Source organism: Ambystoma mexicanum, chromosome 14 (genome assembly GCF_040938575.1).
Source record: "Ambystoma mexicanum isolate Mex_15411 chromosome 14, UKY_AmexF1_1, whole genome shotgun sequence".
Lineage (NCBI taxonomy): Eukaryota > Metazoa > Chordata > Amphibia > Caudata > Ambystomatidae > Ambystoma > Ambystoma mexicanum.
In genome coordinates, this window is record NC_090940.1 from 307872534 (window position 1) to 307886431 (window position 13898).

The following is a 13898-nucleotide window of genomic DNA, read 5'->3' on the forward strand; positions in this document are numbered from 1 at the left end:
AAGACAGACTCGCATGTCTCCCTGAGCAGCAATCTCGGTTTCCCTGCAGAGGGGAGGGCATACAGCGTCACCTACCTAGAGCACTCTCTTCTTCTTAGCTGGAAGTGGGCCAGCTACAGGAATATTTCCCTGCAAACTCTTTTTTTCCACCAGAGGGAAGTCCAGCACTGCTGTAAATGGATCAGGTCTAACCAGGGGGCCCAGCCCCGGCAGAGCTCAAAAGTGTTTATGGCAGGACCGTGCACTGCGACTTGATTGTCGCACATTTGAAGAGAAAACGTAATAGAAACCTCAAATAAACCACTAGAAGCAGTGGTATAATGTGGGTGCTGCTTAGGAAGGAGGGGATGTGGGTGTCACTGAAGGGTGTGTTAGTAGGGTGTCACGAGTAGACACCCCCGCCCCCTCCCTCGGAATCCGTCACCACCTGTGTCATCTTCACTAGACACAACCAACAGCAGGGTTCTCCCCCTGGCCGGGCAGTGCAGTATCCTGTCCTCAGACTCAAGTGTACATCCTCAGCACCAGAAAGTTCCATCAACAGCCACCCCACTCCACAACCTCTCTTACCTCCAACAGCGGCACCCTCCTCCTCAGCCTTTTCTTAGGCACACGCCTCTGTATCGGGCCCTAACCTTACACAAGTTATCCTGGAAGACAGAGGCGTTGCTAGGGGGGGGGGGGTGCTGAGGGGGCTATAGCCCCGGGTCTTTTGGTTGTAGCCCTGATAGAATCTCAGGAGCTACAACCAAAAGGCTATAGTTAGCCCCGAGTCCTGCCAGTCCCGACATTAGCTTAGCCCCTGATCTTTTCGTGACCTAGCAACACCCCTGCTGGAAGAGACTCATGTGTTGATCCTCACAAACTCTCTCTTGTGACTGAGCCGTGTTCCCACCAGCACCAGGGCCACACAACCCCCTCTTGCAAGCCTCCTCGTCCCAGCCTCAAGCACCACAGGCAGGCACCTCATCTACCCAAGCTCGCAGAACCCCCCCCCCCTCCCTATAAGTCTCATTTTAGCCTCACGCCGCCTCCCCAGAAATGTCCTCACCGACACCCAACCCTTCTCGGCGACCGACCCCCCACCGTCAGAAGCCTACCCCCACCAGCCTCACACACCCTGTTAGAAACCTGCTGCCCCCTCTCCCCTGGCTTAGACTCAGAAGTCACCTCTCCTCGGACTCACAGACTCCCCAGCCTAGCAGAGGCCACCTCCCCGCCACTTCTCACGCACAGACACCCTCCCTGAGAAGTCTCGGTGCCACCCTCTCTCGGAGTTGCTGGACAATACGCCATCCCTCTCGTCTTTGGGGCTTTGTTCAGTGAGGGGCACCCATGCCTGGTAGGTCGAGCTCCCATTGGCGGCCCGAAGCCTTCCCCGCTCCCCATTGGCCAAGCCGCACGCCCATCCCCCTGAGGCTTGCACGTTGCCCAGGTATCCCGAGCTCGGTGCAGTGTGTGCTCCCAGCGCAGGCACCGACCTCACAGAGCCCAGCAGCACCGCTCCCCGCGCCACCGTCCCACGCGCGGGTGTTAACTATACCACGGGGGGCTTCACGCGCGTTCAATGCGCCTTTAAGGACTATCTCACAAGTGGTGCAGTTGAACTTGTGTCCCCGGAGTTGCAGCAAAACACAACTTTTCCCTGGACGTTTGTTTACAGCCTTTTTTTTTTTCTTCCGTGGATGGTTTTTCTTTTCTTGTGGATTTGTTGCCAGGAACAGTTTTGCAGCCCTTTCCATCTCGTGTGAAACAAGCAGCGTCCCTGTACCCCTCCAAACTCCCGGGTGCCAGACGGGAGTCTTCTCGCCCACAGCTGAAGCCAGGGGCGAGGAGAGCTGCTTCCCCTCCCCCTCCAGGCGCGGAGATGACCCTCCTCGACCCGTAGCGAGAGCAGCAGCAGCGGCTCCCAGGAGCGCGGATTCCCGGCAGGGGAAGAAGCATGCGCGGCCCTCCCTACCCGCCTCTGGGCTCGCAATGAGAGACCCCAGCAGCCAAGCCACCCCTTAAAGTTCTTCATCTCTAAACACTGAGGATCCATTTGGCAACATGGATGTGACTATCTCGGAGCTCATGGAGCTTTTTCTGGAGAGCCCGCTGGTCACGTGGGTGGGTATTGTGTGATGAAAGCCTTTTATAGTGTGTGTGTGGCATGCATTTCGCCCCGAGGTCCAGGGGACTCGGATGTGAGCGATATTATCTTTTATAATGACTGATACTCAAAATAAGTGAGGCGGTGGTCCTGGTTTTAAAAGTCGAGTACACCTTAATTCCTGTTTTAAAAAGTACGAAGAACTCTATCACTTGCACGGAATATTTTGGGGAGTGGAGGCGGTGTGTTTGTGTACGGTTTTGGTGAACTTTTGACTTCTGGTTTGTTTGTGCTCTATTTTTACGCCTATCTGCTGTGTCGATTGACCTGTTGGTAACACCTTATAGATAACGAGGAAACAGAAGTTTCGAACAAGTGCGAGGAATTTCTCCACAAACATTGGTGTTGCAGTTTTTTGGATGGCCTCGGTGGTGTTGTGCACATTTTTGGTTTTATTTTTATTGCCGTTTTCTTTTAGGGTTCAAAGAGGCTGTCCAGCCATCACCCCCCTGGAAACACGGTTTATATGGATACTCCTTCTGCCAAAGCAATGGTGGTTATAAAAAGGGCACCCGTGCCCACACCTTTTATATGGCCCCTTAACTCGGAGTAGAAAAGCCCGACACATCACCATCGTCATGATGATGATGGGAGGTAGTGTGGGGGCCGGGGGCGTCTTCTCTGAAAGCGAAAGGTCTCTGTGCTTTGATCTCTCGTGTGAGTGGGCGGGCGTTGGACCTCCAATTCTCTCTTGAGCACCTGCTGGCTTGTTAACGGAAGTAGGAAAAAGGCGTCAGAGTGAGGGGGGTGGAGGGTACTAACTAAGATTCCTCACCCATGGCTTCTATGTGCCGCACTTACGGGGGGGGGGGGGCATCTGAGGCTGAGACTGAGGGGTAGAAGAGGACCACCCCGTTATAAATGGGAACTTAGTGCTTATTTTGTAAAAATAACAAAGTGCCATGTGTATGAGCCACTAAGGGGTGGCAGCTTGCCACCCACTGGAGCCACCACCCACTCCTGCTGCCCCCCCCTCTTTACAACATATTTGGGGTTGATGCTGCAACTCCTACTGGCTCTTTTGGGGTCATGGGTGCCCTACCCTGGGGAAATATGTGATTATTGCCCTATGGGGGCTCGGATGGGAATGGGGATGTACCGGGTCCAGGTTCCTTGAATGAGGAATTACCGGGCCCTCCAAGGTTGGATAAAATTAAACGATTGCGGTATCGGTCTGGCTAACCTCCTAACTCGTAATGACTCCCCTAGTGCACGCAGCCATGCCCCTGTGGTGGTGGTGCTGCTGCTGCTGGCCTGAGGCTCTTCTGTTGCTGTCTTCTCTGTTACCTCTGCGCCTCAGGCATATTAATGGTTCTGGTAGCTAGAGCGCTGATCACAGTTATGTGTTATAAACCGTATGCTGGCTGTGAACCGAAAGAGAACGGGACCGTGCTTAGCTTAACAAGTCTTTACATGTGCCTGCTGAGCTCCCCGGCCTGCAGAGGAGACGGCAGCACCAGAGCCCATTGCCTGTCAATCCCCTGGCACATTTTCGCGTGCCTGCCTGTTGAACTAGTAACCGGTGGACCCAAGAGATGGTGACTGACCTCCATCATCCACCCCCCTCCATGTTCCACACGAAACATAATTTTTTTTTTATTGCGCATCATTGCGTAATAATACACCAACCACTCAAAATCATAATAATAATACATAATGTGTTCTTTTGGTCACAAGCTCCAGAGGTTACGCCCTCAGGCCCGTGCCGCCTTCCTGGTCCCACGACAATGTGGGCTCGTACGTGGCCCTGTTAATTCCTTTTCCTTCTTTTCTTCCCTTTTTCTTGGGTGGGATGGTCTGTGGGGAAAACTGCATACGCAGGATACTTGTCTGGTGCTCCGTGTAGAGCCCCAAACAGAGTGTACTTTCGGGCTGCCCCTACAGCTCCTTATATTGCCCAGGGCCTAGCCCTGGGCTTTGTATGCCTGTGTGGGGACCGTGTTCAGGCCCCGGCCGGCTGGCACTGACAGCATTTCGCACCTTGGGGAGCCCCTTTGTCCCTCCCTGGGTGTTTCCTGCTTCCCCTGCTGTTGAGTGCTTCGCACCTCCTTACTGTCCTGGACAGTGGTGCTGTTCTCACATGGCCCCTCATCCTGCCTGGCTCCAGGAGTCTGAGGGGTTAGGGGAGAAGGGGTTATGCTTTTCCATAAACACTGGCTGATGCTCTGTCCCTCTCCCTACCCTGTCCTCCTTGGGCCACAGGTTACTTGCCCCAGCTTTTCAGCAGCAGGGTGCCCCCTCCACAGCACTGTCTATAACCGGTGGACCCAGAGGTTGGTGACTGACCCCATCATCCACCCCCCATGTACCACACAACATTGTTTGAGTGTTGGCAATAAAAGGCTGTATTTTTTTTTCTTTTTTTTTACTGCACATCATTACATAATACACCAAGCAAGCATAATAATACATAATGTGTACTTTTGGGCACATAGTTCAGAGGTTACGCCCTCAGGCCCGTGCTGCCACACCTGGGATGGTACCCAGCTTTCCAGGTTCCCCAAAAGGTTTGCTACCAACATCCCCTTGCCTCCAAGTTGTCAACTATTTCCCTGTAAAATTGTTCCATTCCTTTTTCTGACACGTGTGTCCCATCCTTGTGACAAAGCTCAGGCTTTGCAAGGGATATTGTGCTGTGTTTGATAAAGTGAAACCCTCTGCTTGCGCAGTTCAATTTCTTCCTGGTTATGTCCTTGGCTTTAAAAGAATTTGACCCTACCCATGCTTTCCTGGGAGAATGGCTGAATACAAGATTTCTGTATCTTTCCAGTTGTGGGCTATGCCCAATAGAGAAGAGCATGTGTCTTCTAATAATTGCTTACTCCCCGTTTTGACCAGCCCAAAGCCCCCCAGATGTATAATCGGAAATTCAGGAGGGTCCCTGTAAACTACCAGGTCTGCCAGCTTGTCATGAATGTCTGGCCATGTTAGCCCCCTGTATCACCACCATGAAGGGATGGTGTTTTTGAATTCTGTTCCCTCCTTTGTCTCCTCTGACCATCTCCCTGTTCTGAACATGATGGAATGTCCTACTATCCAGGCTGATTGGAGGGGGGGGGGGTGTCGCAATCTGTTTGTGAAGAACATTTTTTTTTTGGATTAGTTCTGGTCTTATGTACCGTTTCTAACATTCAGATTTCCATCCCCCTATTGCTTTTACTGTTTTTTCCCCCCAACCCTCCTTGCCATGCAGTTGTTGCTGCACCTAGTCTAAAAGAATGGGCCCCAAATTCTTTAGGGTCCCACCTGGCTTTTCCTATGGCTTTCATCAGTACCGCCTTGAATTGAAGAAGGCTTGGGGTGGATGCGTCCCTATGGATAACAAACCGGCCCGCCACCAGTGGACGCTGTACATTGTATTTGTTGGTGGGGCAAACTGGGCAGTTATTGGTATGATCTATGCAATAGATACTTATCTCCTTCTTGCAACCTGTCTTGGATTTCTGGACTTCAGTGGTGATGTTGCCTGGCCTTACCCTTAGGCCCATCATCCTCAAACCATCGCTGGCTTTCATGCTCGATGCTATGAGTTCGCTCACCCTGAAAGCCCCAAACTATGCTAAAGAAAAAGCTGTTTTGAATAATAGCGCCTCAAACGGGTGTGAGCATATCTCTTCCAACAGACCCGTCAATATTGCTAGCTTCTGAAAATCTGAAGGGCGTCTTTTATCTTTATGCAGCCCTTCCAATTTACCCCAGCCTTAGAAGGCATATGAAATTAAAGAACTCTGGGTCGGGTCCGACCCTCCTTGTATCTTGGCAAAGTAAGCCACAACTGTTAGATGCCTTTTTGCCCATTCCTTTTTTACTCCCTGTTTGTATGCGCAAACCAAAAATGCATTAATATCCTTTTGGTGTTATCAACTCCACATGTGTTAAGCCTATACCATTTAATACCATTTTCAGACACTATATTGTGCTGTGGTGTTGTTCGCCAGTGCCTTCTTGGCCAGGTCTAAAAGTAACCCTGTTCCAGGGTCTATGTTTTTCGTTGGCAGTGTTTGCCTGCATTCACCTGTGTTTGATGGCTGAGCATCCTGGCTCTTGCCGTTCGGCGTTGATGCTGTTTTTATCAGTTATCCAGAATATCCCAGCAGTCCTTTGGGATCTTTGTCATCTCTTTTTGAGCATTTGGCAAAACTTTGTCCACTGAAAACAAGATAATGCATCAGCAATGTTATTATCTGCTTCTGCAATGTGTTTCGCTCTTACCACAATGTTTTCAACAAGTGTGATCTTGGTTATAGCTCCTGAAATTCTTAACACTAGCTGGCAATTGGTGGTTCTTCTATTGATAATCCCCACCACTGCCATGTTGTCTGACCAAGCAGTTAGTTCTGTGTTTGCCAGTTGCCTGCCCCAGATGTGTAGTGCTAGCCAGATTGGTATGATTTCAAGAAGCGTGATCATTTCTGGTCCAGCTGCCTGCCACGTCTCTGGCCATTCACTGGCGACCTAAGCTGTTCCCAAAATGGCCCCAAAGCCTTTGCTCCCAGCTGCATCGGTAAACGGCACTCTTTTGTTGCTTGTGTTCAATGACGTGCACCATAGCGTAATGCTGTTGAAATTTGTGGGGAAATCCCCCCCATATTAGTAAGTCTTTCTTATCTTCCTCTCCTAACCTAATGTGCAAATGTGGCTTTTGGCAGCCTTTTGCCCTTAGCTCTAAGCTCTTTGCAATTGTTTTGCCCTGTGGTATGACTCTGGCTGCAAAGTTTAGGCTTCCTGGCAAAGATTGGCAAAGATTGTATTTCTCTCACTGTGCCTTTTCCATTTTTACCTATCCTCCTGATTTTTTTTTTATTTCTTCTAGTAGTTCCTCTACTTTTTGGCTTGGTATCCTGCAGACACCAGTCCTGGAGTCCATCTCTGTTCCTAAGAAAATTATGCTTGTCGCTGGCTTGGTTGTCTTTTCTTCTGCCAGTGGTATGCCCCATTGTGCTGCCATTCTATCCTTGTTAGTGCTCTTTAGCATTCTCCTGTCCTTGTATGCCCGATCAACATGAAACCATCCAGGTAGTGTACTACTACCTGTGCTTCCGGTAACTGTTTTAGAAAAACCCATTGAAAAAATGAGCTGAATAGGGCGCAAGATACTGTGCATCCCATTGGTAGACATCTGTCCACATAACAATTTTAATCAAAAGTAAAACCTAACCAGGGTTCCGATTTTGGGTGCGCTGCTAGGAGTCTAAAAGCTGACTCGATGTCCATTTCCGGACTACTCTGAGTGCCTCTTGGAAATGGGTGTAGGTCACTGCAGTTTCTGGGATGCCATCATTCATGAATTGCCCTTGCGGTATGATGGATGATGCATCATTCTCATTTTTCCCGGCTCTTTCTTGGGCACTAGCCCTAGGGGGGAGAATATGTAATCTTGAAAAGGCATTTGTTCTCATTCCCCCCCCCCCGATTCTCCCCAAATGTACTTCCTTTTTAATTTTCTCCCTCATTACCCCCAGGTTGTCTCTTGCAGGTTTTAGATTCTTTGGGATTTTGGGTGACCCTTTACTCTTAAAAGGGATGTAGAATCCCTCTTTGAAACCTCTCTGAATTATTTGGCTGATTTTTTTTGTCTGGGTATGCAGCTAATTCTGCCTTAACGCCCCCTAAGATGATTGGGGGATTTCTCTGGTTTAACTAGAATTCTGTCTCTTGTCTTATTGTTCCTCTGTTGTGGGGCCTCTGTTTGGTAGACCCGCTGCTGGGGTGTTGCATGTTGTGCAATTGTGCTTGTATCTTTATTCTTTGCCACAAGCACAATGCCCTTTCTCAAAATTCCAACAAGAGGTGTTACTTGGTGTTTTCTATTGGACCTAGCCCCCCCCCATGGCTGTTTCTTCCGAAAGCGCTGCTCATCCTTTTTATGCTTATCTGGCTCAGTGACTTTATTGCTGCTTGCATATGCTGTCTTATTTTGTGACTGAGCCTTTTCTCCATTCCCTGGTGGCTTCCCATTCATTAAATATAAGTCATTTTGAAACTCATCCCACTCTATCTCAGGCCGTTCGGACATTCCCCTCCTGAATCTTTCATCGTATGCGAGCCAGGTGTTCCACCATATGCCTCTTTCACCTCTCTGATTTTATCTATTTATGCCATTAATTTTGTCCAATCCTCTAGTGTTTTCTCCAATATTACCGTTGCTAGAATAACAAAAGCCTTCAACCAGTTGTCTCAATTTGTTGCATTTCTTGCTATTATCTTTTCCTCTATCTTTTGGGGATCTTAAAGCATCCGTACCCCTTCACTGCGCTCCTAAGAGTGAACATATTTCCAAGTACCCTTTTTTCCAGATTGAATCTTTGACCACTTGGTCAATGTTCCAGGCCAGTGACATCTTGTATCTGTTCAAAATCCCACTTTCTAATGTTTTCAGTCTTTCCATTAGCTGTGCATTTGTGACCATCGTGTCCTCCTCCTTTTTTTTTTTTTTTTGTAGTTTTTTTTTTTTGTGGTGCTGTTGATACGCCATTTGCATCACCCTCGCCTGTTATTGTGGGCCCCCCTTCTACTGCTGGGGATGCTACCAGAGGGACAGGGAGGGGGTGCGTGGAGCTGGGCCCAGCCGGGCCTGTTAGACCCTGTGTGAGGTTGGGGCCGATCCATGCCTTTAGCAGCCTTTCCCCGCCGCACTCCCTGTTAACCTGCTATCTCTGTTATTATAGCTTGTTGCTGTTTTTCCCTTAGTTCAGACATCATTTGCTCTATTCTGTCAAATATTGCATTTACTATGGATTCTTGTTGAGTCAAATATTTGTTTGCAACGTTATCTAACATATCAGACATACCTGCTTTTTTCCTTTCTTGTTGCCCTTCTTTCCCTGTGTAGGCGTGGTCTGCATGTCTGCTCCAGTTGGTTCCAGATTTTTTTAGCTTTCTTTGTTGGTGGTGGGGTGGCTCCTCCCACCACTGTAATGTCTGCCGCTTCATCATCTGAGTCTTCTCCTAGACGCTTCCTTATCCATTGCCACCCGTGTATAAGCTCTGCTTCCTATGCCTAGAGCATGAGCTTTGATTTCTTTCTGCCTGCTGGTTCCATGGCTGTGTTCCGACTTATTTCCTCCCCCACTCTGTACAATGTATGGCGCTTTGAATTTAATATAACTAGTTGTCTTTCACAATTGCTGGTTCTGTGATTTACTTAAAGCTGACAAAAATCTGCTCCTTTTTTTATAGCAAAACCTTTCTTTTCGTAGTGTTGCGCGTGTTGATGTTTGCCGGCACTCAGTGCTGCTGTGTTGTAATTGCAAGCTTTTTTTCATCTTCTTGTGGCAACTCTGATTCGTTCTCTTTGCTTCGTGGTTTTGTCTCCGCTGGCTGATGTATCAGGCTTGCAAAATTTTCCTGACCGTTTACTAATAGGTTGCTGTGGCAACCTCTGCCGGTTCCTTCCTTCAGAGGGCTTAACTCCGCCCCCCCCCCGCAGCGAGCCTTTTGCCGCTGGTACTTTCACGCCGGTGCTGCCCTTCACTTAAACCCCTCTTTCATGCAGGTGGCTCCTTCACGGTGCACAACAAACGCTTCTCCGTTGTGCTGCACTGGAGCAAGGTGAAGCTCACGGCGCTGAAGCAGGGCAATACTTCAAAAAGAAAAAGTAAACTGCGTACACAAGATACTTGTTTGGTGCTCCGTGCAGAGTTTCAAACTGAGTGTGCTTTCTGGCTGCTCCTGCAGCTCCTTATATTGCCCAAGGCCTAGCCCTGGGCTTTGTCTGCCTGTTTGGGGGCTGTGTTCACATACATGCCAACATTCTGTGACCAAAAATCTGTAGGAATCTTAAAGTTTCAAAAATAGTCAGGCGAGGAGGTAATGATAGGAATAGGGCGCGTCAGCAGCCCATTGTCATTGAATGAGCCCGCCGCCGCGGGTGCATTCAATGACAATGAGGCGCCAGCCACACCTTCTGACATCACGCCAGCTCGGCGGAGGGGCGCTTTAGCCCACCGCCGTGGGTGCCTTTGACATTAAAAGCCTGCATGCCGTGCTATCTCCCGGTACGCCAGCTCGGGGGAGCCCTTGAAAGACTCCCCCCCCCCCCCCCTGAGCTGGCGTGGGCAAAAAAAATGTAAAAAATAAAAAAAACATTTTTTTAAAACTAAAAATCGGTATTTGGTGTCAAAAAATCGGTAGGCAGTAGGACTGCTTAAAAAGCGGTATCCTACCGCCTAAATCGGTAGGGTTGCCAAGTATGTCTTCAGCCCCCGGCCAGCTGGCGCTGATGGCAGTTCGCACCTTGTGGTGCCCCTTTGTCCCTACCTGCGTGTTTCCTGCTTCCCCTGCCCTTGGGTACTTCGCACCTCCCTACTGTCCTGGACACTGGTGCTGTTCTCACTTGGCCCCTCATCCTGCCTAGCTCCAGGAGTCTGAGGGAGTAGATGAGGAGAGGGGGTTATGCTTATTTTCCATAAACACTGGCTGATACTCTGCCAGCCAGTGTCCTGTCCATCTCCCTATCCTGTCCTCCTTGGATCACAGGTTACTGGCCCCGCTTTTCAGCTGCGGGGTGCCCCCTCCGCAGTGCTATTTACTGCTGCTTCCTGGTACTGCAGCTTTCTGGATGCTGCCCACACCACATGCCCAAGAACCACTCACCCCCACGGGTCCCCTCACCCGCTGCAGCATTGCTGCCGGTTATTACAGTAGAGGAGCAGTGGCAATATAGTTGAGGCTGACTGGAGCATTGTGCAGGCTGGGCACACTATGCCGCGATTGGGTGACCAGATTTTCAAGACGAAAAACCGGGACAGCCAACAACAATTTTAAGGACTACCCCTTCACAGCCTGCACCCCCACTCAAACCAACCCCCTGCATCCCACAGTATTTCCAGCACTGTACCTGCATATAAATTGCACGGTTTTGACTGTTGATAAAAGCATATTACTAAAAAGAGCTTTTGCTCAGATACATATTATAGGTCTTGGAGATCATTCGTTTACTGACTTGTCTTTGTGGCACAATCAGTTAATGCGTTTGGGTAGGACCTGTAATGTTAGGGGTTCGAGCCCAACCTATTGAGACAAAGTTTCAAGTCTATTATAATATTTATGTACTTTATAATTGCGTCAAACCCTTAATTTTGCCCAACCCTGAGACACGGTTTTTAGATTAAAAAAACTCTCTGGACATGGGGCCCATTTCTGGAACTGTCTGGCAAAGCGAAGGCGGGACACCTGGTTACCTTAGGCTAGAGCTATCACCTTCTGGCTCATTGTGATTTATTTGGGTAGGGTAAGGATAACTAACTGTACGGGGTCGGCATGAATGGCTGATTCAGAAACATAAATAACAGTAAGCCCAACTGGATGCAGAAGCACACCCACACTGAGGTTGCTTTTTGTGTGACAACTGACTGACGGTTAAAATAAGTCCAAGACAATAAGTGTTGGTGCTCAAAAATAAGTCCTGGGGCTCAGCCCTGGCAAACTCCACCGCGAATGCTAACTCAGTGGGTTAGTGCATTTGGCTTGGAATGCTGGGTTAATGCCGGGTGCACACTTTTGGTTCCTCCAAGGCGGCCTTTAGTCATTTCAGGGTCAATAGAATGAGAAAGCTGCAAGTCACTGGATCCGGTACAATATTTTCTGCCCTAAATATCGAGGCTCAAATGCAACCACCAATCAATCCATTATACCCTGCTTTACAGAGGAAGCAACACTGTATTAGCAGTTCCACTCCTGTGCCCAAACGCTCCAAGATGCCTTTGTTGAGACTCTGCCTGTGTTTTGGGAATTTTGTTGGCTGATTAAAGTGACGGCCACCTGGCTGTATGATTTCCGAGGTTTCTTGGTGAAGAAGGAAGTCATTTTTCCTTTGGTCCTAGCAAGCAGGTACGTCTCTTGTTGCTTCAGAGCTCTCACCATTTCGTCATCAAGAGGAGTGACTTCAGCACTCCTAAAGTGGTATCTTTTGTTTTTACCTCGCATTGCGAGAACCAAGTAGACCTAGCAAAGAAGAACAAAGGGAGTTTCTCTGCAGTCTCCACAATACTAAGTAAACTCGGTCAAATGGCAGGTCTGGAAATGGTCCCACACAAGCAGTATATCACATTCCTGGGCAGAGGCGCTAGTGAGGAAAACGGGGCAAAGTGCCGTTCTTAGTGGTGAAACAAGTCTGAGTTTACAGGCTTTGTCGGAGGTACACCCCTAGTTACCAGAACACAAACTGTAGGCCCCAAAAGTAATGAAGCAGATCCTCCTCCGTGGAAAGAGTGTGTATCGGTACTCACCGTTCTTGACGTCACCAACTACTATGTTGTTCACTAGCAGTCCATTCGATCAGTCCTTTCACTGCCATTATTAAGGTCATAACCTCTGAGAGAGGAACCATCACCCCCTGCAGCCCGCACAGACTGCAGGGACTGCACCTCTCGGCCCAGCTCTGTGGACTCTGGCTTTTTTAAAAGAGCTCTGTCTCTAAACTTCCTTGCCAGCAACAACAGACCAACGGGTCAACAGGAGAACGCCACACACTGCAGGGACTGCACCGCTCTGCCAGACTCTGCCCTACTTATCTCACTTCCATGTCAAGCGAAATTAATTTGTTGCAAGCTGACGGGCTGCAGAGGTTGGACAACTCAGTCGTGCCTTTTTTTAAAAAACATGTTATGCTCCCTAGCCATCTAGTGACTCGGCAGTAATATAGTTGCTACTCTAGGACTATAAATACCTAAAAGAAGTCTCAAAATGATCAGGATCCCTTTACAAGTTATATTTCCCAATGAATTACAGTTGTGGTGTTTTTTTTTTTTTTTAAACATTCTTTATTTAGAGAATTATTGTATTTAAAGTATTCCCTTTCAAACTGTGTCTGTGCCTATGCACTATCGAAGGTGCATAATAATGCCATAAACCCTCTGGATAGATCCATAGTGAGATTCCTATAGCCTTTAGTGGCAGAATCCAGGCCATACATTAAGGAAATGACCAATGCCATTAATATCGCTAAAGGGACTCCATACAATCCAAATAATATCTTGGTCACGTTGGGCATCACATCGTTAAACACCAACGTGCCCCCAAGAGGAGGCTATGTATATTGTTCAGAACCGGTTGGATGTTAGACTTGGCCCACAAACTGTTTAAACTTTGTTAATTATGGACCTGTTGAAAATCACCCTCTGTGAGAATTTCTTTGCCTTTTGAATCTAAATTATTTCTTCAGAAGAAGGGAATGGCCATGGGGGGCATCTTTTGCCCAGAGTTTTGCAAATATATATTGCCAACTTCAAAGAAAATTGCATCTACTCCAACAATCCGTTTGGACCCACATAACAAAATGGCACAGATTCATTGATGATATGAGCCTACTCAACCCTGGCGCCAAGCTTGCAGAACTCACTGCCTCACCACATTAGACACAGCAAAGACTACATGGCTTTCCGGAAGGCACTTAAAACCCGTCTTGTCGCCTAAAACACATAAGGGATTGCAATAAACCACCCAACCTACCATCACGACCGACACCTGGCATGGTACCCTGCTGATTACAGACCCTGACATAGACTTCAGGCCTGCTATCTAACTTTGCTACCTAGAGCCTCTGCCCAGACTTGAAACCCGAATCATATCGGCACGCATGTACCTGACAGAATGCTGTACCCTCTGAGGCTTAGAGTTATCTATTGCCATTAATCGGGGGGTGGTTGTGCTAGACTAGTAACCCTAGCACCCATCACTCATGAGCTTGATTAGGGCTATACAATTATACATTACGCAATCAGTCCAACAAGGCATTTGCCCGCTA

At 48.6% G+C, this 13898-nt stretch overlaps 1 protein-coding gene across 3 annotated transcripts in view; it reads left to right on the forward strand.

The window, feature by feature from the left end:
• Window positions 1-1441: 1441 nt before the first annotated feature.
• CCDC88C (coiled-coil domain containing 88C) overlaps window positions 1442-13898 on the forward strand; it is a 916777-nt gene continuing 904320 nt past the window's right edge. For 2 of the 3 annotated variants that reach the window (XM_069637439.1, XM_069637438.1), the window contains exon 1: window positions 1443-2109. In XM_069637439.1, the coding sequence (XP_069493540.1) occupies window positions 2050-2109 (60 nt within the window). In that variant the 5' untranslated portion in view covers window positions 1443-2049. Of the gene's footprint in view, window positions 2110-13898 lie in introns of all 3 variants that reach the window. The other variant, XM_069637440.1, reaches the window with a different exon arrangement.